Source organism: Chelonia mydas, chromosome 9 (genome assembly GCF_015237465.2).
Source record: "Chelonia mydas isolate rCheMyd1 chromosome 9, rCheMyd1.pri.v2, whole genome shotgun sequence".
Classification (NCBI taxonomy): Eukaryota; Metazoa; Chordata; order Testudines; family Cheloniidae; genus Chelonia; species Chelonia mydas.
In genome coordinates this window covers 25,805,156-25,830,259 of record NC_057855.1, presented here as the reverse complement: position 1 = coordinate 25,830,259, position 25,104 = coordinate 25,805,156, and the positions used below count along the sequence as shown (strand labels likewise).

The 25,104-nt window shown below is 42.0% G+C and overlaps 1 protein-coding gene across 1 annotated transcript; it reads left to right on the top strand.

Annotated features, from left to right (window-relative positions):
* On the top strand, positions 1-11,999 carry RAP2B (RAP2B, member of RAS oncogene family). Its single transcript, XM_043522344.1, has one exon. It carries the CDS (start codon positions 1,367-1,369, stop codon positions 1,916-1,918), a length of 552 nt encoding a protein of 183 aa, XP_043378279.1. The 5' UTR covers positions 1-1,366; the 3' UTR covers positions 1,919-11,999.
* Positions 12,000-25,104: the final 13,105 nt, after the last annotated feature.

Below are 25,104 nucleotides of genomic sequence, written 5' to 3'. Positions count from 1 at the left end.
CGCTCAAGTCAAAACAGAGGAGGGCCGGATCTCCTGTTCTCTCCCTGCTCTCTCAAGAGGAGAGGAAAATGAACCTGAGCTCTAGTAGTAATTCATTCTGCAGAGAGAAAGAGAGAGAAGGGGTCTTCCCTGGCCTGGGTCCCAGCCCCTTCCCACAGGTGTTGTGAGGCCTCCCTTTTCATGCCCCAGGATTTTTTTCCCCACCCGTCAGGTCAAAGCAGGCAGGGTCAGGCCCTGCGCCCAGGAGAGGGGGCCTAGGGGCTTCCCCAGTTTCCTGCAGGAGTGAGGGCTAGGAAGAGAGGTGGGAGTTACCTCTGTCCCCACAGCCAGGCCCCCTCCACCTCTCCCAAGGAGCAAAATAACCCGTTGTTTTCTGAGGGACCCCGGCCTGACTCGGGGTTGCTGTAGGCTGTCCAAAGGGCCGCGTGCCCAGCACGTCTCTCTTATGGGGCTGACCCCTGGGGCCGGGGCACAGCGGCAAACCACAGCAGCCCACTCCCCGGTGCGGGGTGCCTAGGGCAGCAGCTTACCCCGGCGCTAACCCGAGGCTAAGGGAAGAGGCGTTACACGGCTGTGCGGGGATGAGCCGGTCCCTCGGCCCCGCCCGCCTGCCCTTTTGCAAAGTGTAAGTATCCGCCAAAACTCCTTCATAGGCGGGTCAGAAAGACAGTCAGCGGCCAAGCACCTTCCTCCCTCTGGAGGCCCAATGGCGGAGGGACTCAAACCTCTGAGCCAATGAGGCAGCGCGGCCTGACGGGCACTAGGCGGCAGCCAATCCGAACAGAAGGGCGAGCGGGGGCGCGTGTGCCTGGGTGGGCCCCCTCCCTTTTCCAGAAACCAATGGAGGGGGTTAGCGCGAGCCAATGGGTCCGGGCGGGCTGTGAGCGGACCTGAGCGCGAGGCTGCGGGGAAGGGATGGCCCGTGGCGGCGCGAGGCGGCACCGCGGGACTGGTGCACCACGCGCTGGCTGCCGGGGGGCGATGAGAACTCGCGATCTCCTCCCCCGCCCCGCTGGCAGCTGCCGCCTCCCCGTCTCCCAGGGCTGCTGAGGCTCGGGCAGGGCGCCTGCCTGGCCGAGGGGCTCGCGCTGCCCTTGCGTTCCGCCGGGGCTCGGCCGCGGCTGCCTGGCCCAGGAGCCTGCCCGGGAGGCTGGGCACAGCCCTCGCCGCGCGAAGGGGGCTGGCGCTGCACGGGCGTTAGCCGCCGCTGCTCCCTCCCCTGCCGGCTGCTGGCTGCATGCTCACCCCGCTCCAGTGAGAGCCGCGGCGGGGCGGCTTCTCTCCCCTCCCTCCTTCCCCGCTGACTGGAGGTGGGAGGGAGAGAAGAGACCCAGAGAGGAAGGAGCCGGGCGTGCGGAGCGGAGCCATGCGAGAATACAAAGTAGTGGTGCTGGGCTCGGGCGGGGTGGGCAAATCCGCCCTCACCGTGCAGTTTGTGACCGGCTCCTTCATCGAGAAGTATGACCCCACCATCGAGGATTTCTACCGCAAGGAGATCGAGGTGGATTCCTCCCCCTCGGTGCTGGAGATCCTGGACACCGCCGGCACCGAGCAGTTCGCCTCCATGCGGGACCTCTACATCAAGAACGGGCAAGGGTTCATCCTGGTCTACAGCCTGGTCAACCAGCAGAGCTTCCAGGACATCAAGCCCATGCGGGACCAGATCATCCGGGTGAAGAGGTACGAGAAGGTGCCCATGATCCTGGTGGGCAACAAGGTGGACCTGGAGGGCGAGAGGGAGGTCTCGTATGGGGAAGGCAAAGCTCTGGCCGAGGAGTGGAGCTGCCCCTTCATGGAAACTTCAGCCAAAAACAAAGCTTCAGTGGACGAACTGTTTGCAGAGATTGTCAGGCAGATGAACTACGCTTCCCAGCCCAACGGGGACGATCAGTGCTGCTCGTCCTGCGTGATCCTCTGAAAGGGCCTGGGGGGCAATGTTGTCGTTCGCAAAGGTTTACAACAAAAAGAAGCAGCAATGTGATCGTTCGAAACAAAGATTGGAAACAACTTTGCATACACAAGGATTCCAGGCTGCAGCAGCACCAGCTGCTGCAGTGATCAGTGTCACGGGGTGGGTGTATTGTTGAAAACGTGGCTTTTTCAGCATGTACATTTCATCGATTTTGATTGTTGCATATTTCCCGTAAGTACCATTTACAGATTGCTGTATTGGCAACTGACACCAGTAAGAAAAGTTTCGGCCTGGAGAAAGGGGAGCTTGTGAGCAATCGTTTTCTAACTGGAAGAGTTAAATTACACCTAAGGAACTGAGGGGAGCAGTAAACGAAGAAACCATTGCAGAGAGGGAGAGAGAAATCTTTCCGTGGACGTGTGGGGGTAAAACTAAGATTGGTGCTCTCTCTTCTTTAGCCAACCTTGAATGCACCCTGTGACTATGATATTGATTCTGAGGATTTCTATGCAAAGTTGGATTATTGTTACAGTGTATCCAATCTGAAGTATTGCACATCTGAACTGGGACTTTTAATAACACTGATGCCAATACAGTGTGGGGTGCCAGAACGTGTCTGCTGATCATTTGTGAAACTATTTTGTTTACCTGCTGTATCGGATGGGAGTTTGGGGGAGAGCGGTAGTATTTTTTTTTTAAATCAGCTGTGAAAATGTTACAAATCTGCACAATATTTTTTTAGTTGTGTTTTCTTCTTTTCTTCAGGGGGGAGGGAGGTTTGTGGTGGTGGTTTGTTTTCCTTATTTTTGGGTTGGCAATAACTGATTTTGATTAGCTCTCTAAAGTACAAAGACTTCCTAAAATGTGATACAGGGCCAACAGCAACCCTGTGTCTGTAGAGTGCCTTCAAAACTCAGCTGTTCCAGCCGGTGCCAACCTGTGAAAGCTCCATAGAATCCCATTATCTACTACTCCAGAAACTACTTAACAGCTTCCTTTCAGTAATCACACTGAACAAGCCAGGACAAAAAGGCCTATTGTTTAGTGGAATTTATTTCTTATTTCCATTTCAGCCTTTTAAATGTCATTTCCATGTCTTGCAAATTTGGACTGTATTTAATTCAAATTTACAGGCATTTAGTTTTTTGGGAGGATTTCTTTTGTTATGGTTCTCTGATGTAGGATGTACCTCCAGCCAGCAAAGAGCGAAATCTTAATGTTGTGATGTACCAAGAAAATTCTAACAACTGTAACTTTAATTCCAGACATGCGTTTAATGTCTATCCATTTTAAGAATTTTAATACAAATGTTTTGTTTTTTTAAAAAAAGAACAGCAAAACTGTGGTTTTTTTAATGTATTGTAAGGAGAACTGACTTTAATATGCAATCATGGCAGACATATGCTTTTTAATCGTGATATTTGTCTAACCAAAATAACAGTATGTTAAGAATGGGGGAAGGTAACCTAAAATCATGAGGCTAGGGAATGTTTCTATTGTATCTACTGGTAACGTTGGAAACAGTTGAATAATTATATTTAGGTCCTGATGCTACAAGATGCTGTACATGGGCGAATCCTACACTTATATAAATGCTTGTTGAAGTCATTTGGGCTCTATGCAGAACAGCTTGCAGGATTAGGATCTTATTTTGTAATTTTAAGAATAACATGGTTTATTGGAGTCTAGGTGTTGAAGGTCAGCTGTTCGTAAACTTCTATACTGAAAAAGATACAGCTTTTAAAATTATGCATTAAGACTGTGATTCCTTACCATTTCAAATGTAACTTGCAAAGGAGGGGAAAATGGGGTTTTTTTAAAAATACGAAGAAGGCCTGAAAGGCATTTATTCCCCCCAAATTCCCAGATGTGTGTGGGTTTTTTTTTTTTTTTTAAACTCATGATTTGTCTGTCCAGGAGGACTTATGGGAACTAATGAAATTATGACATCACAGGAAACCAAAAGCTGAGCAACTGAGGAAGTAGGGACTTTTAGTCAAACTGATTAACACTTAGGGTGCCTAATTCTTCTCACTCCTAATTTAAACCTTGATCATGAATTCACTGTATCCAATAGCAAAGATCCCACTGACATCAGTTGTGCAGGATCAGGGCCTTACACAGATGTGACTTCATTGATTTCAATCAATGAAGTGACTGTTGTACTTCAGCTGAAACTGGGCATTTTGTTTTTCTCTGATTTATAGCATCTATTTAATTCCTAATACCTAGCAAAAAACTTGGGAGAAATGATGCCTTAAAGATTAAACATCCACCTCTATCTGAGCTCACAATATTTCACTTCTCTTAAATCCCCAAGAAGCTTTCCTGCCAAACTAATATTTCTACAGTTAAAATAAGTTTGGAAAAAAAACCCAGATGAAGAGAGCTGCAAACTCTTCCCCAACCCACCCTGGATTGATTTCTTTCTAGTCTTCTTTATATAATACATCAAAAGGTACAAACTCATTTTTTAAAAAAAAAACAAACCTCACTTTTGCAGTTCACCTTTAAGAACTTAAAAAAAAAAAAAAAAAAAAAAAGCTGAATAAAAAGATTTGTTTAAGGACTTTAAAATCAGATGCCATGCTGAATAGCTGTTTTTTATTATTAATATAAGCCACATCTTAACAGGAATTTTCTTTTTCAGTATTAAGGTAGGCTTATTGTAGACATTGTGCATTAAAGTTTAAAAGCATATGTTATACCTGTATCTTGGCCATTGCTAGTGGTCCAATCCTGTCTAAATATTACATGCTTTCCCCCAAGTGCTGAGAGCCCCTGTCCCCCAAAACTCATTAACCTCAATGGTATTTGGAAGGTTTTTCAGTACCTAACAGAAGCTGTCCTTGGGTGATTACTGGATGATCTCTGGATAACTTGTTCAGTAGAGTTATCTTCATAATTGCTGCTTTCAACATAATGAAACCTGGCAAACCTTCTAGTTTTCCCAGCAGAATAGCAGTTATTGACATCTAAAATTGAAGCTAAAAAATTTCAGAATACCTCATGATTTCAAATTGCTTCATTTTTGATTGTGTGTGGTGTTTTTTAAAGAAAACCTGACTAAGTAATGATGCAAGTGTGTATGTATAGCATACACCAGCTCAACATAAACTCCAGTTTTAGCTTTGGCCTAGCAGAACAAGTGAAGGTCTTTTAATATATGTTGCTTCTTGCCAAAGGGGGGGTGTATGTGTTAAGTAGTAACACATGGCATGGGTCTAATACCATGGGTGCAAGCATATAAATGTTCAATAATTATATTTTCTCCTGACTGGTGAGGACGCTACAGAAAGGAGCACTGGGTAGCTAGACCTTTCAGAGACTCCAAACTGTTGTGTCGTTCACTAAACATAAGCCTGGTCTATACACAAAAACTACTTTACAAGTACACTGCCTCATACTCTTCCCGCCTCCCAGTGTGGATGCAGTTATCTGTTGTAAAGGTGCTTTATACTGTTACGTCTTATTTCCCTTCCCTGTGGGAACAAGCTATACCAGTAAAATGTACTTTTGTATTGTTCTATAACTGAATCCACAGTAGGGGTTGTGAAAATTTAATTAATTGGGTAGAAAACCCAGACCCCATATATTCTATTGTCCACAATGATTACATTTTTAAAGACCATGACAAATACCTGAGCATGTACCATTACAGGAAAGTATGTTATCTTTCAAATATCAATCTCTATGATCACTGCAATTATGCAGTGTTCTAGAGCTAAATGCAGCACTTGTGTTGAAGGTTTACAGTAGGATAGTCAGACCTTATAGCTGACCATAATTCTACAGCCATAATATTGCCTACAAAATTTTTGAGGACTCTACTCTCAAAAAGAATGAGTGTGACTGGTTTGTGCAAAGGACATTTTAAGGTAGTGGCTGATTGTCTCTTTATGGCCTCTTGGTTCGGTGTCATTTTGACAGACATTGCAGAACATCTGATTTTAGGTATGAGTGGCAAAAAATAAATAAATAAATAAATAAAGCTTTTTTTCTGTAAGAAATCTGTGTGAAAGTGAATGCCACTTTTTCTGTTAGGTCCTGCTCTTCTTGAAATTCATAGCAAAACTCCCAGGATTTTTAAATAGGAAAAGGACTTTGGTCCCAAAGTACTTATGAATATGTCATTTTTTTGACTGCTGTTTGAAGCTCCTCTACTCTGCAGATTCAAATAGCAGGAAATAAAAAAAATTAATACACCCTCACTACATCCGCTGAAGCTACTATTTTGGGTGCTCTGTGCATGTGCTCACAAGATCTGGGACTTCTGGTGCAATCAATTATCATGTGGGCTGTGTACAGTGTTCAAATACTATTTAAAGGTACCTAAACTGTTCTCAGTAGCACATAAAGCCTACCTCCAAAAGTGTAATTTATACTAAATGCCATCGCAAAAATGTCTTTCCCCAGTTATTACTGTAATGCAGTGACCCTACAGCAAGCTTTGTGTAGAAATTCAGTGCTTGTCAATCTCTCTTATAGGAAAGGGTTTATTTTCTTTATTCACAGCCACAAAGGTAACTACCCAAACCTCTGAGTCCTGGGAATAGCTCCCTCCCCAAAAGAGAATCTCATACCTTACCCACTGCAGAAGATTCAAAATCAGGCTTTATTTCAAATAAAAAAACAACTAAAGTGAGGAGTAACCAAAACTTTAGAAATTGGAGAAGGGGATTTGGGGGTGGGGGTAGCTAGAGAGTAACTCTCCAATATTAGTATTTGATCATCCTTTAAGTGCCACAAGGTTCATACTTTGTTTCCTATTTTATAAAATAAATAGAATGGGTAGAACAGGATACTTGGACTGACTTTCTAACTTTGGACCTGATTGTGTTCCCAAGAAAGCAGTGGGGAGAAAATTACTATTAAAAATCAATGGAAGTGGCATTGAACACTTTCCCTTGTTCCCATTTTCAGCTTTACTGGTTCCTTTGTGCAGCCAGTCACTTTCAGGTTGTTAAACACCCAACGAAATCTGACCCTTCTGAGCAGACAGGTTATAGTGTAAATGTTTACGTGATGTAGAATTTGTAGACAGTTGTTTGTTAGACTTCCACTAGTAGTCTCCTCAGAGGAAGTTAAAATATATACTCCAATGCACATCAGATCCTACTTTAAGGCAACTGATGTAGTGATTAGGTAGATGACACGCTACAAATATGCTTAGCAAGATTCTGTAATAGAAGTACATTTTAGCTATAGTGCCTAATTTAAAGAGATTCCTGTTTTAATAAGAAAATGTGTGCCTTTGCTCAGAAGATCCGAAACTGATTTACTAATATTAAGTCTCAACATGGGAAACAACCATTCGATGGTGTCACCATTTTTTTTCTAGTGGTGATTTGGGCAAAGAATGAAAAAACAGATAAGAATCAGTAGCCTTATTTTACGAATTCCTGACAAGAAAATATTTTAAGACAATTGGTTTCTAAAAATGTAGCCTTGGGGTTTTTTAAAATACCTTTGTCTTTCAAATTGTATGCACAAGAAATCTTTTGTAGAAAGTGTGGTGTTAATAGATAGATGTCCAGGCAGCAGACAGCGTCCAGGTGTGCATTTACCTCAGCGATTGCCACTTCTGCAACAGATTTTGCAAGATCTAGATTAGTCATACTGATCACAATCATGTTGTTTCACCTTTTTCTGCCTTCTGGAGATAGTGTACGTTCTGTTCTAGTATGATACTGGATTGAAACAAAAGGGTCATCTTGTGAGTATTCATGTTTGGAATTGGATTGCTGGATGGGAGACTGATTCTACATGAGATTAAATGGTTCTTATCAAGTGACTATTGCAAAATAATGCAAATGTTTACTTGTATAATGTTCCCTATCCCATCCTTCTCAGTCATGAAGTGGGTCTGTATCTCATGATTTATTTCTTTAGGTTTCTAACTATTTCAGCCAAGATAAAAGTGAGTGGAACTTTAAAAGGTTGAGTATATCTTCATTAATCTACAAGTCCTAACAGCTCCCTGACACATCAGTGGCACAGCTACAAGCTGAGCTTTAGGCATTGAACTACAACTAGATACTTTGTGTTCAATAGGACTCTGTCAGTAAATGAATAAAATCTTACACAAAACATCTCAAGAGTGGCCACTGACGCGGGTGTACCTCAGTTTTTGGTACCTCCAAATCAGGCTCTGGGTGTCCCAAGTTAGGCCAAAATTGTTGGTCAGTCTTGGAAATGTGGCGGCTGCTGCCGGCATTTGATTTTGGTGTGGTGACACTTGACACAAGAATTTACAGATGTTTGTTACTTAATTACCTTGAAGTGTGGTCTAGTGGGCTTACTGGGAGATAATCAACAAGACTTAGTGCTTCATGACCATTTAATAAGTAATCCTGAGGTAGGTAAAGGTTATTTTCCAGTTGAAACTGGGTAAGCCCGTTAACATCTTGTTACCTTCAGAGGACTTAGAAAGTCTAGCAGAGATGGAAATGAGGGTGGGGCACAGGGACGTGGCTGAGAGAGCCAGGGTATGGTTCAGTAGCTGGGAGCAAGGTATTCCTGACTTGCACAACTAAAAGGGTAACTGGGCCCCAGGGTGTGTTTCTCCCAGTCGTGTGCCTAACTCTGCTCAGCTGACTTGACAAGTCATTTTGTTTTCCTCTGTACCTCAGTTTCTTCCTCTGAATAGAAAATAAATTCTGATTTCAGTGAATCTGTATTGATTTCCTGTAGCTGAGGATTTGGCCTAGTAATTGGTAGTACCAAAATGAAATAAGAGGAGATGGTCAAATAAAGCAAGGAACATGAGAACGGTCAAATAAAGCATGGATAACAGAGAAGGTGCCTGGAAAAGATGATCCACTACTTCAAAGTGGATGCAATTGGTGTGTGTCCCCCCTACCCTTACCCCTAGCCCCCCAAAGTAGTTGGTCTCAAATTTACTCAAAATCTTGTTTTTTAATGAAAAGCATCCAATAACTAAGTGATAAACTTTGTGTAACCATCTCTAACAGCTTAAATCAGTAAAGATATTTTAAAAGTGACTTTGGGTTAGAGAGAGGACACTCTGCTGGTTATATACTGCCCTTGGTTGTTAGGCATTGTAAATGAATTCCGTGCATATTACTGAGGAGAGACTTGATCTGTATTTGAGGTTGTAATGCCTGTATTGCTAAGGGATTATAAAAATCTCCATGGAATAGGAACTCACATAGACATGATAGCCATAAAGTAAAGTTATTTGCAAGGTAGGCTGAAAGGCCTTCAGTAAATAATGATTCATCTGAGTTACTTTAGTAGTAGCCTGGAGAAAGAATCAAGAGCTAAAAAACCCTTCTGCCTTTAAAACTAAGGGAGTATAAATAGTATGGATGGTAGATGGTTTTTGTTCATAAGCTCAAATACTTAAAATGAGCCGAGTAATATATTAGCCCTTTGGGGATGAAAGGGACCAATTCCTCTTCTTCGCTGCTGGGTGTATTCTGGAGGTGCTATTGTATTTCCTCATCAAGAGTGAAACAAAAACTGCATGATTGCTGTTACCGTTACCACCACCACCACCGCCACCACTGTTTCATAAAGTGGCTAACCACATGACTTAAGCGCTCACTGTAAGCTCTGGTGTTCTCTTTTTAATGTAAAGGGTTAAAAAGCCCGAACGACATAGTGATATGTAACTATTTTGTTGCATACCAAAACCCAGCAGTTGAAAGGCTGGGTCATTAATGAACTCTCAGGACAATGCATCATTTTCAGCTATATGTTTAAGTTTAGATCTACTGGAAAGTGAGCACAGGTACAGCCTGTTTGACTCTCACCTTTTTTTTAACATTATGCACCATGCTAGGTGTCAAAGGGAAACTAAACAAAGTATTTGTTGCAATGTACAGTGACTGGAGAACCTGGAGAAAATTCCTATAACTAAGATATAAAAGTAATTGTCCAATCCACTTCATTGTACACTGGTTGCTGTTGTGAGGTATATATGCACAATCAAGCTACTCTTCTAGACAGACAAAAAAAAGCAGCAGTCATCTGCAGATCTGTTGGGGTATGTCTACAATACATATAAGCCTAGGCTCTGACTCAGGTTTGAATCCAAGCCCCAGGTCTGTCCACACACAAATCAGTCTGACTCAGGTCAGTAAACACTCAGGACTTGGCTCCCAGGAGCCTGCTGTGACTGGGTCCATGTCATGACATTTTGCAGTAAGGACATGGGTCATGCTGCAGACCTGAGCCAGATCTTCATAATGCAGTATGGACCTGTTAGCATGACTGAGACCAAGGTCCGGCAATTGTAAGATCAGTTTTACAGTGTAGTGTGGACACTCAAGCATAGGCTTGGAAACACCTAGTTCACAAGCCTTGGTCCCACAGACCCAGGTTTATGATGTTATGTGGACAGACCCTTGAAGATGTAGGCACAATTTATGTAAATGTGAGCATGTGTGTTTAAAATATATAATTTAAGGAACGGGACGTCTTTCACACCTGAAATGCATTTGGGAAAAGTATCAAGCGCTGAACAATCATCTGTTCGCCAGTCTATCTGTCTGGTCAGCTGATACGGAATCATAGTCAAGGGAACAAGACATAGCTGCCAAAGCTGAGAAAAGCAGCAGGGTTACTTTGTATCTTTTAACATCTCTTCAGGCGTTTTGAACTTGAGCAGGTTTAGTACATCTAGTCTGTGATCTAATAATTCAAGAATCTGATTAATTTTACTATTAATCTCGGAAAAGTTCAAATTAAAATAAACAGTGCAATATTGCTTTTGATTTAAGTAGCCTGTGATGCATTTTATAAAGCACCATGATACATCCAAATATTGCCCTGTAAACAAACAGTATTAATTGTGGGTGATAACACAATTGAGGTGTGGATCACTGACCCTCGCTTTCTATCCCTGTGGAAAATGTGTCAAGAATAATGTGTTATGTGGCATCTCACACCAAACACTCTACGGCCTTCATAGCTACTGAAATGTGGGTAGCTCACTGCTAATTTTTATTCTAACTATATAAGGTGATCCAGCTGTAAAATACAAAGATTGCTGCCTATATAAAAGGTTAATGCAAAAATATTCCTTTCCATGGCCATTTTGGAAACATCTTTTGTTATCTGTTACATGTTTATACCAAAATTTTGTCTTAATGAGTAATTATACCACTCTCATCAGCTAATACCATGAAAAGCACAGGCAATAATGCATCTAGACCAGACAGGCTCTATTAATTGCCTGAAGGAAAGGCACCATTTAACCTTAAAAACTGTGTTTGCTTTCATATAGCTTTTCAGAACCTTTTGTAGCTTATACTCTGCTAACCCTTAGAATGCTAACATCGTTGGCATGGACTGGTGGCTGGAAGCAGGAACTTCTGAGTTCTGATCCCAGTTTTGCCACTGATGTTGTGCGGCCTTAGGTTAAGTTGCCCCAGTGTATCTTAACTTTTCTCCCCATCCCCAATATGGTGACAATGACAACCTCGCAGGGGTGTTGTGAGGATTAGCTATTTGTAAGGTGCTTGGTAGCTACATATAAGTTCTAAATATTAAGGCTGTGGTTTTTTTAAATATATGTTCACAGCATTCAGAGGGTTTTTCCTTAAAATTTAAGTTTGAAAAATGAAATTCTGACAAAGATACAAAAAATAGCTAATGGTATATAGAAGTATATGGGGGTGTGGCTTGTGGTTAAAAATAAGACTGAAAGCCCAGGTACAGAAGTTCTAGTCCTGACTTATTTGCCACTGGCTTATAGTGTGACCTGGGGCAAGTAACACATGGCTGGATTTTCTAAACATGCTGTGTGGTTTGTGCAGAGGTAAGGGGGTGGGGAATGTTTTCCTAGAACATTTGTATTTGTATATAGAAACATGGGTTCACACATGTATATTGTGCACAAGAGGCCTTCCAGATTTTGAAATTGTAGCCCTTTTTGTGCCTTACTTGTGTGTGTAAAATGGAGTTACTAATACTTATGTACCCCCATAGGATCTGGTGAGGTTAGATGTTAGGCCTGATCTAAACACACAGTTGTGCCAATACAATTGTAGGTTATACCGGCTTAGTTAAACTGTGTGTAGACAAGCTCGAAGTAAAACATTTTTGAGATACTTAGATACTGGGTTTTTTTATCCATAATCTGCAACACAATGGCAGTGGGGTGTGTATACATTATTTTTGAAGTGCACAGTGTTTTTTAAACAGTGAGGTTTGAAATTTTCCCCAAATCATAAAACATTTCCAACCCAGTGTGTTGTGTTGCAACAATAAGGAGTTAGCATAGTATCAGCAAAGTGGTGGACTATGCTTTATTTTAATGGGTTTGTAATAGAAAATTGAAACCAAACAATTGTCCTGTTACTCAAGACCTTAAAAATAACTACTGTGGTTGTTTCTTTGATGCAGAAGGCTGAGCAGATAGAAAAGTCCAGAATGGTTTGTTTATGCAGTAAACACTTATTGTGTGTATAGGAAAGATTCTGAGGCATAATAAATACTACATATTGTACATGTAGCTTCTCTTGTGCCACTAGCAACTGGAGCTTTTCAAGACGGTTACAATGTGATTTAATGTAGTTGGGACCCATGTGTACTTAAGGCTGATACTGGTAACAATAATTTGTCCTTTGAATGAACTAATCTTAAATACCTCAATGTAGGGTTGTGTGTATTTTGTTTCTGAATTGCTGCCAGACTCATCTGATGATTAACAACATTAAGATCAAAGTAAGTAAGATAATGAAGTACTGGAGTAATTAAATTCTCAGTTTTGAGATCTTGACTTCCCCCACCCCTAGCCCTTTTTAGATGTTCTTGCAGCATTAGAGTAGCTGTCTGGTTTTTCCTGTTTCTTGTCTCAAATACTGTTTGCTTTGGTGAGGATTTTGTTTTCCCTCTGATGTTGGATCTTGGCTTCTTTAATTAAAAGGAAAAAGCAGAGGAGAGAGATTCATGTTTGAATCATTACCTAGTGCCTAAGAACATGTGCCATACACTTCATACATTTTTGAAATGAGAAGTATCTTAAGGGAGATGATTGAACATACGGGGTACTTGGTAGCAAAATTAACCCCCCTATACCACCCACCCCCAAAAGTGGCTTTTGCTGTGTCTTGATATCAAAATAGTTTTTAGGATAGAGCTGTATAGGTTACATAGAAACATAAGTTTCTAACTTTAAGCACCTAAAATAATTCTGCTTGTTTGTTTCAGACATCTTTGAACTTAATTTTCATGGAATGTCAAATGTATATGTCTAGCTTGATTAACCCAGTAAATCATCCTGTTACTAAGCATGTACGGAGTACAGTCTCTCTTTCTTGCTCTGGTGGTAGCAATCTGTTATGCTTGTCTGGATTGTTTGTGGTCTGTACCTCTGTGAATAAAATATTCAGTTTACTTCTCACCTATGTGTCTCTCAACAAGTAGACTGAAACTAAAGACTGTCTAGACTGCAATATTAAGACCACAAGGACAGGTATTCCTGGATTTTTACAAAGCTAATGATAAATCAGAGTTTCTCAGTGGGCATCTGATTACAGCTTGTTTCAGATCTGCATAAGATCCTAAGACTAGCAGCCACCAAGGGTTTGTCAACAGTAGAATGTTTAATTTGAGTTAGTTAATTGTGAAATAACTTGAGTTAGCTAACATGTTTGTGTATGCTAGTCTGGTCACTCCACATATGCTTGATCCTGGACACACACGTTCTAAACAAAATATGTGTTCGTTAATTTAATTGCTTGCCAGATAACTCAACTCTAGGTAAAAATTCTAGTGTAGGCAAAGCCTTAAATGTGTATATTCTGCTCCCAGTTACATGGCTGTAAATCTGAAATAACTTTATTGACTTTGTCCTGATCCTGCAAACACATGCATAATTAATTTCACAACTGTTCTTAGTGCCATTGAAATTGGAGGTCTTACACTGTTGTAACCGAGAGCAGCATTGCTCTCTCTATTTTAATTTGAGAATCTAGCATGTACCTGTCAATGTAATTTTTAAAAATGTATGAATATTTAATTTAAAAAATCCAACTATTTAGTTCTTCAGAGCTAGTTTAATCAAAATAGCAAGGTTGGTAAAAGTCTGTAAGCATACGTTAAGATGTGCTATAGAGTTCTGTGCTTAGAAACCACAGTGATGGGAATCTTTGCATGTTTGTTGTTTGTAAAAGTCGTAGGGTAGAATAGGAGCCTGAAAAGGATACACTTTGTAGTCTCAAAAAGAAAAGGAGTACTTGTGGCACCTTAGAGACTAACAAATTTATTTGAGCATGAGCTTTCGTGAGCTACAGCTCACTTCATCGGATGCATTCAGTGAACTGTAGCTCACGGAAGCTTATGCTCAAATAAATTTGTTAGTCTCTAAGGTGCCACAAGTACTCCTTTTCTTTTTGCGAATACAGACTAACATGGCTGCTACTCTGAAACCTGTCACTTTGTAGTCTGTATCACCTAACCCAGTACCAGTCATTCATAACCTGTCTAGGCATCTCTTTAGGAGTAAAACTACCAATCATTCCATGTTGTGTAGTACACTTCAAAGCAGACTCCAATAGGTGCTCGCTCTGAGGCTGCTCTGAACATCTTTCATAGATTCTAAGGCCAGAAGGATGATTGTGATCATTTCGTCTGACCTCCTGTATAAGACAGGCAGTCGCACTTCCCTGAATTAATTCCTGCAGAACTAGAACAGATCTTTCCCTCAACTCTGCCTAGCAATCTCTGGAAGACACAGACCTGGTTACCTAGGGAATTCCTATTCGAACCTCTCTGTGGTACCATATTATGCAGTATACTCTAGAAGATATCCCTTTCGGCCTTCCAGTTGCAGTGCACTGCATTTTCAGATCATGTTAGGTGGGACAAGGGCTGCTGACTGGCAGGTGATGAGGCAGGAAAATTTCAGCTCCTGGGCAGCTGCTCTGTCCCTCACTTCTGCTCTTTGGGGGGGAGTGAGAGTAGCAGAGAGTTTGGGTGTCTGGGCTCCAGAAGGACAGTGGCGTGGGTGCAGCAGCTGCAGCAGCAGATGCTGTGCTGTCAGGCCTCAGGTAGTATTGGGTGAGTGGGTGTGTATAAGAAGGCTAAATAGAAGCCGAGGAAAGGACACCCCTTCGTAGAATCTAATCCCCAAATGTCTGAAACATGTGACACACATTTTATTGCACACTGTACCATTAGTAACAAATGACGGTTTAAGAATAAAATGTGTTTATCAGCATACTTTCCCCCTGTATCATAGAAAGCGGTTTGCAGTCTGTTACAGGCCCTCTTTCCTGCTCCTACTGCCAATTAACTTGTTATAAATTGCAACATTATTATTTTGTATTCAGAGTGAGTACATCTTTAGACACATTTTGTACTTAAAAATTATTGGTATGGCGTGATCATGCCGGAAAATATGAGTGTCAACATTGGAAGGTTGAGAGGTAGGCTTATATTACGAAGCCAGTGTTAGAGCCAGGTGGTTTGATGCACAGTTTTAAGAAACTGAATTTTAATGAGGGACCAAACTGCAATCACCACTTCCACCTACTAATATGTTTTTAGTTTCCTTTATACATTTGGCAGCAATCTGTTCATAGTAAATTTCACACTTTCCCCGGTATAGTAGGCTTTTCTCCTTATATGAATCTGTCACACAGCAACAAGGGAGACAGAATAATTTTTAAAAGAAGAAAAATATAGTTATAAGAATCACAAAAATTGGTAGGGATAACGGAGTAGCTATGACTGTTACAGTAAATAACTGAAAAAATGAAGAAATCAAAGAAAACTTTATGAAATCAAATGCCTGCTGTGTAGTGTGGTACCGAGTCTGTTGCACTGTAGCCTTCTATGCCATTTTGGTGGCATAAAGGGAATGGAAATCCTGTGTAAGGGGCCTCCAGTGCTTCCATAAAGCAGCTGGAATAGCCCAGTATATGGGGTAGGGAGTGGAAAGGCCAGGGCCAGAGAGGATGGGTAGCCACAGTGCACTGTGCTCTAGCTATTCTCTGCTTCCCATGGCTAGCAGAGCATGAGTTAGAGCTGCTCCAGTGGATGCTGGAGGCTGCATAAGTCCCTCAACTATCTCAGAATAGGGAGAGAACAAAGGTGGCTGGAACAATCCTCTTCTGTCTTCCTCCCCACTCTCTACTGTCCCCTTTTGCATTTCCTGCATCCAGCCCAGGGATGGACTGACTGTGAATCAGAGCCTGAATGGATCACTGCCTAAGACCTTAAACATAAAAAAGCTCCTAGTCCAAACTAAAAAGCTTGCTGTTCTGTAAATAAAACAAAGGAACACTCTAAGTCAGACATGTCATGTTCATGTAAGTACTTCGGCATGATGTAGAAACTTTAAAAAGAAAAAGCAATGGAACCCTCTGGGCAGGGCCAGCTCTAGGCACCAGCAAAGCAAGCACGTGATTGGGGTGGCACATTTCAAGGGGCGGCATTCCTAGAGCCGGCCCTGCCACTGGGTTGGCTTCTGCTCATTCCCTGGGGGTATATTTGTCTCTTAACCCCAAAGAGGATTTGGGGTCTGATGTAGTACATAAGATTTGAACTCTTGATTAAAACTGAATCAACTTCAAGTTGATAATCTCTTTGTCAACATAAAAAATTAAGTCAATTTCAATCAAATCTCTTTAAGATAAAACTCCCCTTCTTCAGAAATATGTATTGTGGTGGTCATTTCTGTTATTCATGAAGATAACAAAGAGGGGAGAGTCAGTGTAATACTGACAGTGAGGGAAATATAAATTTTTAAGGGATAGGGTGACCAGATGTCCCGATTTTATAGGGCCAATCCAGATTTTTGGGTCTTTTTCTTATATTGTCTCCTTTTACCCTCCCAACCCCATCTCAACTTTTCACATTTGCTGTCTGGTCACCCTAGTAATGGGTCATTTATGACAAAAACAAAGTTGAGAAATAATTGTTGCTCAATGTATTGGTTCTTTTTTCATTTAATAACACTAGTTCTCATTATCCTTGTGCAATAAGAAGAGAATTTCATGAGTCTGAGGGGATCACACTAATTTGTTTCAATTACCAGTGCAAAATAGGGTGCATGTGATCTTGTGAAATACCTGACAAACAAAAATTGTGGTCAAAATGTATTATAATCCTGCTTTGATTTGTGCAAGTTGTCTATGAAATACAGTATGTTGCAACTCAGTGTTACATTGGCTTAAGGTCATCCCTCCTATTGAAACTGTTAGTGAATTTGTTCTGATAGCTCAACTCATAGATTTTAAGGCCAGGAGAGACCATCATGATAATCCAGTCTGACCTACTGTGCATCTCAGGACACAGAGCCTCTCCCACCCACTCTGGCAATAGGTCAGTAACCTCTGGCTGAGTTGCTTAGAGTTCTCCAGGCTAGATTTAAAGACTTCCAGTTGCAGAGACTCCCCATGCTATATAGGAAGGTGGAAACCGCCCCCCCAGGGTCTCTGCCATTTTGACCTGCAGGAAAATTCCTTCCTCACCCCAAATATGGTGATTAGTGAGCATGTGGGCAAGACCTACCAGCCAGACATCTGGGAAAGAATTCTCTGTAGTAACTCAGAGCCCTCCCCATCTAGTGTCCCATTTCTGGCCATTGGAGATATTTGCAAATAGCAGATGCGGATGGGCCATATAGCATTGTAGGGAAACTCCTCATACCACCCCTTCCATAAACGTATCAAGCTCAGTCTTGAAACCAGTTAAGTTTTTTACCCCCAGTACTCCCGTTAAAAGGCCGTTGCAGAACTTAACTTCTCTGATGTTTAGAAACCTTCATCTGATTTCAAGCCTAAATTTGTTAAAGGCCAGTTTATATCCATTTGTTCTTGTGCCAGCATTTGCCCTTAACTTATATAACTCCTCTCCCTGCCTGGTGTTTATCCCTCTGATGTATTTATACTCATATAATATGTATTTCTCAGCCTTCTTTTAGTTAGGCGAAACAAATCAGGCTCCTTAAGTCTCCTCTCATAACGCAGGTTCTCCACTCCTCTGATCACTCTGGTAGCCCTTCTCTGCATCTGTTCCAGATTTGAATTAATCTTTCTTCAACCTATGAGACCAGAAATGCACCTGCGCTTCTACTGAGGTTCCTCTGGCCAGTGTAGGCAGGGATGAACTATGCTATTGACTCAGAAAGTGGGGCTTTCTACACAGACTAAAGCTTCTTAAAGGGCCCCTTCAGAGAGAGTAAAGAACAAATGGGCCAGATTCATTCCTGATGTGAATGAACTTGGCACTGTGATGCTATCCCTTCCTCATTTATTTTGAATGAAATTCACTCCTCCCTATGCACAGCCTGTGTAACTGAGCTTTTGTCTGGAATTACATAAGGAAATGAGTAGACAGGGGTGCCCACTCCGAGAAGGGGCTACAATACATTGTTACTGTACCAACCTATGGATTGACCCAGTGGCTGTTGTCACTCTGAAGAAAATGTGGGCCACTGGATCCTTTTAGGTGCATATTTTATTGGCCAGTCCTAATTCTCCTTCACTGGCCTACTTAAAGCTGGCAGAGAGCCCCCTTTGCATATACAAGGGATGCACAAACTGTACATTCCCGCCATACGGCTTAAGCATTATGCACTAGGATGAATTTCACCCTTTATCCCATTTTATTAACCCTGCTATTGTAATACTTTTTGGCTGGCTCTATCTATCGAAGGTACTGTGGCAAGGCACCTCCTGAACCTTGGTGGGCTAAGTGCTTCCCCCTCTGGTGGTGGGGGCCTGGAGTAAGTCAGTCCCACTCTGGATAGTATTTATTCTCCCATGTGGGGATTTATTTTCCAATATTTTCCAGACAGGCCTAAGGGGTGCCCCGCTGTCAAACAAAAAAAGGAACCAGTTCCAATACATAACAAAGGGGGATACCTTTTCCTATCCCCCACTCCAAAGGTGTGTGGCCTTATTGGTCCTGGGGTACCAGTGCTTCCCCTAAACAGGCAGTCAGTTGTGTGGCTTCCCCTATAAGGAGGGGAGCAGCCACCCTGGAACTATCTTTCTCCCTGCTGCCACGAGGCCTGCACCACTGGGAGGGAGGGATGTACTATTATCCTGAGGCACAGAGAGAAAGTGATTTGCTCTGTCATAGACTTCCTGTTCTGTAAGGACAAGAACTTGAACCTGGGTCTCCCAAGTCCCCAAATAATGCCCTAAACTACTGGACCATCCTTCCTGTCCTATCAATGGTCTCACGACAACAACCTTCGTCCTTCAAGAATAATGCCTTGGAAAAATTGGAAAGGGCTCAGAAAAGCGATATAAGAATGAGTCAAGATCTGAAAAACATGCCTTATAGTGAGCTGAAGCTAGATGAATTCAGACTAGGAACAAGGTGCACATTTTTAACCAGGAGGGTAATTAACCATTGGCACAGCTTATTGATGGATGTAGCAGAGTCTCCATCCCTTGAAGCCTCTAAATCAAGCCATGTTGTCTTTCTAAAAGATGTGCTATAACTCATACAAAAGTTATGGGCTTGATGCACAGATTACTGAGTGAGATTCTATGGCCTGTATCATGCAGGTCAGACGAGATGATCATACAATTTTAGGCCAGAGCTGACCATTATATCATATAGTTTGACCTCCTGTCTGTCATAGGACCTTATGCTTCACCCAGTTATCCTTGTACTGAGCCCAATAACTTGTGTTTGACTAAATCATAATTTCCAGAAAGGCATCTAGTCTTGATCTGAAAACTCCAAAAAATAGAGAGTTAGTAGATTAAGCCATGGGGTTAACAGAAAAGTTGACTAAAGTAAAATAATTTAACACTTCTAACCAGTTTTGCCCTTGATTTCCATGAGTGTAGGATCAGGTCTTGTTACAGAAGTGCTGCTTTGAAAAATTCATGGTGATATTAAAAAAAAAAAATCTGGTTGATGAATTGGAATTCAATAGTCTTCCAGCTCTGTGCACAATTAATAGAGTTTTGAGTGTCTCTAATTTCTACTAATAAATCCACTCTGACTAATGTGCGCAGTTCAAAAATGTTTCAAATAAAAAAAATAGATTGTATGGATTAAAAAAGCAGTATGGTCAGCAAGCCCCACTAACTTTCCCCTTTAGCTATCAGTATATTATCTATTGATTTTGAACATAACTTAAAAAAACCCTCTCTCATAAAATCAAACAGCAGTCAGTAATATATCGTTCATTGATGAGCCATCTTCAATATGTGTATACATTCTTTGCAGCCACATGCAGTAAATAATTTCCTAGCAATCGATCTCTTGAGGGAGCACTGTACAATACTGGAGTGTCTAAGCACAGCAGGATTTTTAAATTTGTCCAAAGGACAGTCTTTCCTGAGGAGTTTTAGCTTTTCTTAGCAGGCCCAATGAGATTGCTACATATTATGGAATCACAGAAGTTTGAGATGAAAAGACCTGTGATTCTGATAGGATTAACACTTTGCAGAATTTTCAACAAGGATATGTTAGTTTCCATGAAATGGGGACTTACAAGACTTTTATCCAGCTGTGAATTGCTATCTTAAAGAGCTGAGTCTAGCAAGTAGCACTGGGGCAGGAAGTCAGAAATTACAATAAAAGACTTCAGTGTGTTCTCTTGTTGGGGCTAGGGGTTGTTTGTGATTGCAGAAAAATGAATTTCGTAATTGCCAGTGAATTCATTAAAACTGTAGGAAGCCACCCTACTCATTGCCACACCTCTCCCCACCTGAAATCCCTCTCTTTATTAATCTCTCAGTGATGCTGTCGTGGACAAGACCAATTAAGGTGCTATTGTAATATGGGTAAAATTACACCTTAAATCAATACACTGAGCCAAAATTTGTCTTCTAGCTGTAGGGAAAACCCTGGAAGCTCTTTATAAATTCCTATTTAGGGAGCTTCCTCCACTGGGTCTTATGAGGAGCATTCTCCGTCCACCCTCAAAATTAGTGGCAGATTTGGCCTTCTGTCCTACAGGTCCTCAGAGGCCCTGAGACTCTCCACTGCTTCCTGAGCTCCATGGCAGCATGATTCCTATAGGATGCTTCCCATAGCTCTCTTTTACCTACTACTTGCCCAACATATGTGGGCCCCCATAGTCAGCATCATCTCGTTGGGTGTTACAGCATCAGGCTTCAAGTTTGTAATAGGTTTTTTGGGGGGTTTCTTCATAGAGTGGGATACAATTCCCTACAGAGCATCCAGGGTATCCCTAGATCCTTAGAGAACCCTCTCCTTGTTGGAGGACTCAGGGAGGGTTTCTTCAGGATATCAGAAAAAGGGGATGATGCTATGGATCTGTCAACCTCCACCCACTGGATAAATGCACTCTATTTGAGTTTCCTTTTGCTGTAGAAGCAGACAGGATGTTCTTAGCACCATATGTTCATAAAATGTACTCACTATGGATTTTTAGAATTGTTCCAAATCTGAGACTTACATCTTGATGCAGCAGTACTCTTTACAAAACTGTTGGTTTTGTAAGCATGGCTCTATACCAGTAGATGTTCATTGTTGTTGATTTCGCATATTAATCGTTTTTTGTATAAATTTTTATGAAAAATAAACCCAATGCCAATGGTAAACCCACAGAAGAGATTCTGTGTGGTCCAAAGGATATGTCTTTCTTTCTTGTCTACCTGCTTGCACCAGCTGCCTTTTTTTTTTTAACTACCATACACTCATGAGAAGGGGTTGGGATCATGTGTCCCGAGATCATTCAATGATTTGAAAAAAAAGAAATCTCAGAAAGCAGGGTCAAACTTTCAAAGGCAGTTGCCTAAAGTGCAGCCTCTTGTTCATTGTTATGAGCATCTGCTGTACACATACAAAATAGGTAAGTGTGTGAATGAGGGGTTTTTGTATGCAACAGCTGCATTCTGAAGTTTTGCAGCTGTTTAACTCATGCTTGGAAACCAAAGTCATTTACTGTATAAAGAAAGTCAGTGCGTGTGTATGTATAAAGTTCCCTTTTTTTCAACTTGACTATTTTTATAGTATGTTTAGGAACTTGCATTTATTTTTCACCATAAGAGTGTTAAGACCAAAATGGCTAGATTTCCAAGGTTTATTGTAATATTTGCTGTAGAAAAGCTATGAGAGTGAACATGCTTTCCCATAGATTTAGGCCTTATCTACTGCAAGACAAATCCGTAACAACATGGACATAATGAAGCCCATTTCTTCCTAGAAAAGTGCTAAAACAGTTGTAGGTCATGCTGTTGGCAAACTGTCTTTGAATTAAGCCAGGACTTTGGGCAAGCAACGTTGTTGGGGACAGAAGAAAGTCTTCAGACTGGGATGTACACGATGCCTTCTCAGGTAAGAAGTGCTAGCTACTGAGTAAGGCTATGTTTTTGTCATGGATATTGTGAAAGTCACGGAATCCCTGACTTCTGAAGACTTCTGTGACTTTAGCACACAGGTGGCTGGGAGCTGCAGGGTACCTCCACCACCCAAGGCAGCAGGGCCTCCAAGCTCTCAGGCAGTGGGGGTACCCCGCAGCTCCCAGCTGTTGCCGGCAGTGGGGGACCCCCAAAGCTCCCAGCTGCTGCAAGTGGTGGGGGACCCCCAATGCTCCTGGCCGCCGTGGATGGCGGGGGGACCCCATAGCTCCCGGCTGCCCTGGGACCCGGCTGCCCCAGCAGCTCCCAGCCACCACGGTCAGCTTGTGGGGGACCCCGGATCTCCTGGCTGCTGTGGGCAGCAGGGAGGACCCGGTTGTCCCTGGCTGCTAGTGAGGTCCCCACAGCTCTCTGGAGCTCCCCAGCTGACACAGGCAGTAGTGGGGACCCTGCAGCTCCCAACTGCCTCGGGTGGTGGAGGACCACAGCAGCTCCCCACAGCTCCTACCCACTGTGGGTGCAGGGTACCCCGCAGCTCCTTGCCACTCAGGGCACTGGGGGTTTTCTGAGCAGCCATGGATGAGGGGGGACCCTGCAGCTCCTGGCTAGCCCCCACAGCTCCTGACCTCTGGTGGCAGGGGACCCCATAGTTCAGAGCTGCAGGGGAGGGGGATCCTTGAGCTCTGAGCTCCCATGGGTGGTGGGGGCCCTGGAGCTCCCAGCCAGGTCCTCACAGCTGCCTAGCGGCTCCCCATATTGTGACGGATATTTTTAGTAAAAGTCAGGGACGGATCATGGGCTTCCATGAATTTTTCTTTATTGCCTATGATCTGTCTGTGACTTTATTAAAAATATCCATGAAAAAATCAAAAATCTTAGCCTTACTAATGCATTATTCCATATTACTTAGCAAGCTCTGGGAATTCTCTTAGCTGTTGTCAGTGCTGACTTTATTGGTGCAATTTTCTCTTGTGGTTATTCTAGTAAATGGATTCAATCAATGCTCCTGGATAGTATATACCATGTTCAAGTATTCCTTTGATGTGGGAAAATCACAAATCCTAAAGGTACTGAAAGGGCTATAAAAGCTATGTTGTTTCAGAATTTTAAAATACTTAAATGTTATGTTTCCAGTGAGCAGTGTCTCATGACATTATCTACAGTATGTGGTGAATGGGAAGTTAGGTTTCCATTTAAATTCCCATATAGGATGTAAGCAGCTGGATGCAGAGTGTATGCATTTGACACCTTTTAACCATTTGTGCTGTCTTGCTTTCACTTTTACAACAGTTAAATCAGCCAAGCAAATTATGGACCATTTTAAAAGAAGAAGTCCTTTATCTTTAACTTCTTCAAATAAGGTTTTATAATGAAAACTCTTCCACAGCCTTCAGACTGGTCTACACTTTAAACGGTTTGCCACAGTGGAGAAACATATGTGTAATGACCCAGCCATTCCCAGTCTCTATTCAAACCCAGGTTAATGATATCTAGTTTGCATATTAATTCAAGCTCAGCAGTTTCTCATTGGAGTCTGTTTTTGAAGCTTTTCTGTTGCAAAATTGCCAGCCTTAAGTCTTTTACTGAGTGGCCAGAGAGGTTGAAGTGTTCTCCTACAGGTTTTTGAATGTTATGATTCCTGATGTCAGATTTGTGTCCATTTATTCTTTTACGTAGAGACTGTCTAGTTTGGCCAGTGTACATGGCAGAGTGGCATTGCTGGCACATGATGGCATATGTCTATCATATATGGTAGATGTGCAGGTGAACGAGCCCCTGATGGTGTGAGTGGCTGGGTCATTACACATGTTGAATCTATTTCCCCATGTTAAGTATCCTCACACCTTCTTGTCAACTGTTTAAATGGGCCATCTTGATTATCACTACAAAAGTTTTGTTTCTCCTGCTGATAATAGCTCATCTTAATTAATTAGCCTCTTACAGTTTGTATGGCAACTTCCACCTTCTCTGTATGTATATATATATCTTCTTACTATATGTTCCATTCTATGCATCCGATGAAGTGGGCTTTAGCCCACAAAAGCTTATGCTCTAATAAATTTGTTAGTCTCTAAGGTGCCACATTTACTCCTGTTCTTTTCAATTCAGCCAGAGGTCATAAGCCTATTGCCAGAGTGGGTGGTTGAGGGTTGGTGGCCTGAGGTAGATGATCATAATGGTCCCTTTTGGCCTTAGAGTCTATGAGTCTACGTGTAAGCATAGGTGTAGAGACAAGGTGTACAGTGAATAAATAATACTACTATCTGTGTAGTTTTTTGACTGCCCTCTTTTGTAAGATTAAGCAAGTGTATCACTAATGCAGCTTTCACAGATTTTTAAAGTGACAACCACTCTATCTTGGTAATTAAGTGTTTACAGTGGTTTTGTAGTTGTCTTGGTCGAGACAAGGTAGGTGAGGTGATATCTTTTATGGACCAACTTCTGTGGATGAATGAGACAAGCTTTCGAGCTTACACAGAGCTTTTTCAGGTCAAGACGATCTCTGTGTAAGCTTGAAAGCTTGTCTCTTTCACCAGCAAAACTTGATCCCATGAAAGATATTTCCTCACCCACCTTGTCTTGGTAATTAAGTGTCAGGAGTTCTGACAAGCAGCACAATCCTGTGATACCCTCATTCAGAGAACAATTCTATCTCTGCATAGTATTTTCAGTTCGTAAAACTGATGGTTTCTTTTACACATGGCTGGGCAGACAATTTGTATGCTGATCACCATGGAAACTGGCTGATACATTGCTTGGTCAAACTGTTTCCATATTGTATGAGTGAGCTGGCTTTGAGAAATGCAAATAAGGGAGCATGGGGGAGGATGAGTGAAAACAGCTTATTTCTTTATATTTGCTACCAAACCTAATAGTGTCCTTCCCCCACCAATATTCCTTCACTCCATTATACTCAGG